The sequence below is a fragment of the Sitophilus oryzae genome, unplaced genomic scaffold (genome assembly GCF_002938485.1).
Source record: "Sitophilus oryzae breed Bouriz unplaced genomic scaffold, Soryzae_2.0 scaffold_1007_pilon_pilon, whole genome shotgun sequence".
NCBI lineage: Eukaryota > Metazoa > Arthropoda > Insecta > Coleoptera > Curculionidae > Sitophilus > Sitophilus oryzae.
In genome coordinates, this window is record NW_022145624.1 from 1,585,223 (window position 1) to 1,589,939 (window position 4,717).

Below are 4,717 nucleotides of genomic sequence, written 5' to 3' on the forward strand. Positions count from 1 at the left end.
GCAATTTCACAAAATTGAAAATATTTCAAAAACGGTAAGTATAATAAATCTTAATCAAATTTACCTTTATTTTAATCGTAGAAACTAAAAATGTAATAATATACAGGGTGTTCCATTTAAAAAATAAAACTTTGATATTTTTTACTTATTTGGGACACTCTGTATCTTGTAAAATTATTTTTAAATTGTACCTCTAATAGTCCTTCATCGAACCCAAAACTTACAATTTGTAAAAATCTCATCGTTTAGCTACAATACTCCGTGTCGTATGTGGTGAACAACACTGTATATATGTTTTTTAATTATTTATCTATAACTCTGAAACTATTAAAATATATTTAATCAGATCTTAGGATTATGCAAAATGATCAAAAAGGAAGCCAAAAATGCAATAACATGCAGGGTGTTCCATTTAAGAAAAATCATCCCAATCCACTCACACTTTTTTGAGCCACCCTGTAGAAGATAAAATATTTTCCTGAAATACATCCTGGTACATACTTTAGATTTGCACTTAAACAAAATTTCTAACTTTTTTATTATAGAAGCTGCAGATGCCCGATACTTTTACCGGACCCGGTATAATTTAATACATAATAAAATAATGAAAAAATCTGGAAACTTTTGCACTAAATCTAGAGACTGTTAAAAAACATAAACAAGAGCTATTTACAATCAGTTCAATAGAAAAAATTAACTATTTACTCCATGTATTCCATTTCTTCCTCTTTGAATCTCTTCGTCCGGGCTCCATATCTTCTTTTAGAGCTATTTTCTTCTTCTCCGTCGTCTTCTCAAGGATCTCTACATTTCGACAGGCGATTTCCTGTATTGAGGTGTCGTGGCTGTTGCTAGAGGCTGTGAATCGCTGTCTTCCTCAATAGGGAGGGCTGGATTCATGGCTAACTGTAGCATCCTCAAAAGAAGCATTTCCCTGACTTCTACAGGCAGGTATTCTTCTGTTTGTGATTGTTCTGGAACAAAAAAGAAACAAGTTAATGCATGTAATATTATCATAGTATTAAACTAATACCATTTTGTTTTATTAGAAGTAAAAATGATGGTTACTGTGGCGAGACTGTCACAAGAAAAGTCATTTTTAATCCGAATAGAACATGCTGTTTTTTTCAAACGACACAAATAATTTTTTAAACAACTTCAAATTATTTAAATAAATTCCGTATATTAGAAACTATCTCCAAAGCTTAAAATCGCTTATTTTAATGTATTGTCACTGAAAAATAAGTATATACAGGGCGATTAAAAATTACGTATAATTATTTCTCCCTTATTCCAAATAGAACACCCATAATTTATATCATAAATCAACACAGCTTTTATTCAATTTTATGTTTATTGAACACCTCGTACAGTGTTTTTTTTTCAACATGATATGATATTTTTTATTTTGCGAAAGCTTTAAATCTTAAAAAATTAATATAAAGACTAGTATATTTCTTAAACATCTAAGTACAACATAATACAAATTTCGAATAAAAATGTATTTCTCCATTTTCCCTGTATATTTTGAAGATATCATGAACCTTTTTAGAATACTGTGTCACCCTGAATATAGAAATATACAGTATGTATCCGGAGTGTCTTTACTAGAAGATTTTTTTTTATTATCGACATTTTGAAAAAAAATGCATTCTTCATAAAAACTTTTGCTTGGTCTAACCCTCCCCTCCCCCCCTGATTATAGTTTTCTAAATATCCATACAGTTTTAGAGAAAATTTAAAAAAAATTGAAAATGTAGTTGGATTTCTTCCAAGTCCTAAAAATTTCATTAATATAATTTCGATTTCATTCTTTGATAGATCGCTATAATTAATTTTGAATAATGTCATATTTTTGATGTTGTTAAAATGTCACATTTTTCGATAACTATTATCACCCTTTCCGTAGCATTGAACTAAATTAAAACTACACACACAAATATACTACACACACGAAATTATACTACACACACAAACGTGAACTACCACTTCTGTGGTAGTTCAGGCGTTTTGATTTTTAGGACTAGAAAAAAAATCAACTACATTTTCATTTTTTTTTTAATTTTCTCTAAAACGGTATGGAAATTTAGAAAATTATAAACGAGATTAACCATTTTAGAACAAGCAATATTTTTTATGAAGAATACATTTTTCTCAAAATGTCAATAATAAAGAAGTTTTTTTCTTTTTGTAAAGACAATCCGAGGACATACTGTATACCATACAGTATCGTTAATACATTCATTTGTAGCATTTTCTTAAAAAACTACAGAAATAACTTTATTTAAAAAAAAGCTACTAAATATATATTTTAAGCAATATTTAATAAAAAAAATCTTAAGTGTTTTACTAAAACTTTTAGAAATTTAAGAATTATTTCTTACTATACACATTTTACATGAATTCACTTAATATTAATCAAAATAAAACTAGTAAAAATGATCTAGAACTGACCTTGTTTGTATACAGGGGCATGTACAGGACTCTGAGCTCTCCCAATCCTTGTCAAAGTATACGGCCTCTCGTACCTCACAGCCGGCCTGTGAGGCAAATTGTTCTCACCCTCCCTGCCATCTTGCACTCTCTGGTAAGCATACCTCACCATGGACTCTTGAGGATTAGGAGATGCCACTCTTTGAACGTAGTAAGCTTGAGGTGTTGGTTGAGGATGCACTATTTGAGGCTGCAATCTCGCATGAGTCAGCGCACTGATTCGTTCCAGTTGTTTCTGCCTTACTATCAGCTGATTCAGCAACTTCTGGAAGTCCCTTGTACTCACAGGAGGTTGGATTCGATCAATATCGTTATCAACATCGTTATTGACGTATCTAACAGGTAAAACTGGAATATGTCGTACTGGAACTGGAGTAACAGGCACTGGTAAAGGATATGGAGTTGGTACACTTGCTGGCATATCTCTGATATACCCATTTTCATCTACCTGAACTGGCAAAGGCCTCAAAGGAGGTGGCTGAACCCTCCTCACATTCTGTTTCTCAATTTCAACAACATTTTGAGGTTGCTGATAACTGTGGTACTGCCTCCTAGCTTCCTGTACCTCCTGCATATTCTCTACAGGTATTATACGACCCTGAAGTTGACTCAGAGGCACCAAAATGGCCCCTCGTTGGAAAGGATGACGTACAGCAACCAGAGGTTCAGGAGAATCACCTCCGTTTGGAGGAATTTGCACTACAGGAGTTACTGTAGGAGATCCAGTAGTCGTGGAAGCTTCTTCAGTTGATGGAGCATATTCTGTGCTTCTTGATTCGATTTGTTGTAGGTTTTCTCTTTGGTAGTTAGCTACGTAGCTGACAGTGGGCCTGGAAATAGCTACAGGACTTGAAGTGGTGCTTGAAATTACAGGAAACACTCTAGTTGAACGTGAGGTAGTGAAAAGAGGTCTTGGAGTAACACTGGCATCGTTATTATACACATCAACCATATCACCATCTCCTAGAGATTGTTTTACGTTAAAAATATGCTCATTTGGGTTAAAACCACTTTGTCTGGGTTCATGAGGTAGCTGTCTTCTCAGAATATTGTTTCTAACATCAGAAACATCCTCATTTACTGGTTTCTCCAGCTCAAACTTCTTGTTAATCAAACTTTTCAACACCGGAAGTTCTGTAGGCTTCTCTGAACTGACCTCAGGTCGAATAAGTTGACCTTCTGATGATTTAAGTAAAGAATTCTTTAAGGCTAGTGACGTAGAAGGTCTTTGGAGCAAAACTCTAGGTGAAGCTGATGAGTATATTATTGTGCTTGGTTTAGAGGTTGTCTTAAGTGCTTCGATATTGTTGTAATTTGGTCTGCGTGTAGTACTGCTAGCTCTTCGCTGCTTGCTATGCTTTGAATGACACTTTCTGTGGTCGTTGATGATGTTTGGTCTGTAGAAGTAGACACTGTAGGCCTTCTGGTAGATGATGTAATATAATTCTCTTTGTTTTTGTCTTGCGAAAGAGGTTGATGTTTAGAAAACACTTCACTGGCATTGTTTGAACTATACGAAACTCTTTTTAACTTTACCTTCATCATCAACGAAACCATAAGTACCTTTAATATTCCCCAGTACATCTCTGCTTTCAATTTTAAAAGAACCATCATCAGCTTCGTATCCAATGGTATACGATCCATCAGGATTAACTTTTTTGATCCTTTTCACAATTTCTAACGTTCCATCTTTAGTTTCTGATTGCACTAGTTCTTCTGTTTCTTCCTTAGGGGTTGTTGAAGTTGGTTCAGTTTTAAGTTCTTTTTCGGTAGTACTGCTACATGTTTGAAGCACTGATATTAAGAAGAGAATAAGAAAAATCTGAAAGGAAATGAATTAGTGTTAAAGAGGTCGTGATTGGGTAGTACTAGATCGTGAAATAACACAGGTGAAGAATATTTATGTATATAAGGATGTCTTAAAGGTCAAAAATCAATTACAAAGTCGACTAAATGTGCGTGTATATATTTTTGAGTGATAAGGTACCACTCACCTGCTTTTTGTAAAGCATCTTGGCACGATGTCATCTGAAGAACGATCTATCAAACTAACTCGTGCACCATGCGGGATCCCTATATAACCTGGGGTACTTCTTCAGAGATCGCTCGAGTGGGGAAAGTACCGTCTTGTGGTACTACCGTCGATCTGCGCGTCTCGGAGCTTTTACGCTCTTTGTTATGATTTTTTTTCTTGTTTACTTTTCCTTTTTATTGCTCGAAAAAA

General features: G+C 34.2%; 1 protein-coding gene across 1 annotated transcript; it reads right to left on the bottom strand.

Annotated features, from left to right (window-relative positions):
* Positions 1-804: 804 nt before the first annotated feature.
* On the bottom strand, positions 805-4,505 carry LOC115890662. The gene is given in 5 exon segments (XM_030910990.1): positions 805-974; positions 2,455-3,781; positions 3,826-4,020; positions 4,022-4,315; positions 4,488-4,505. Coding segments are annotated over 5 exon segments (2,004 nt in total).
* Positions 4,506-4,717: the final 212 nt, after the last annotated feature.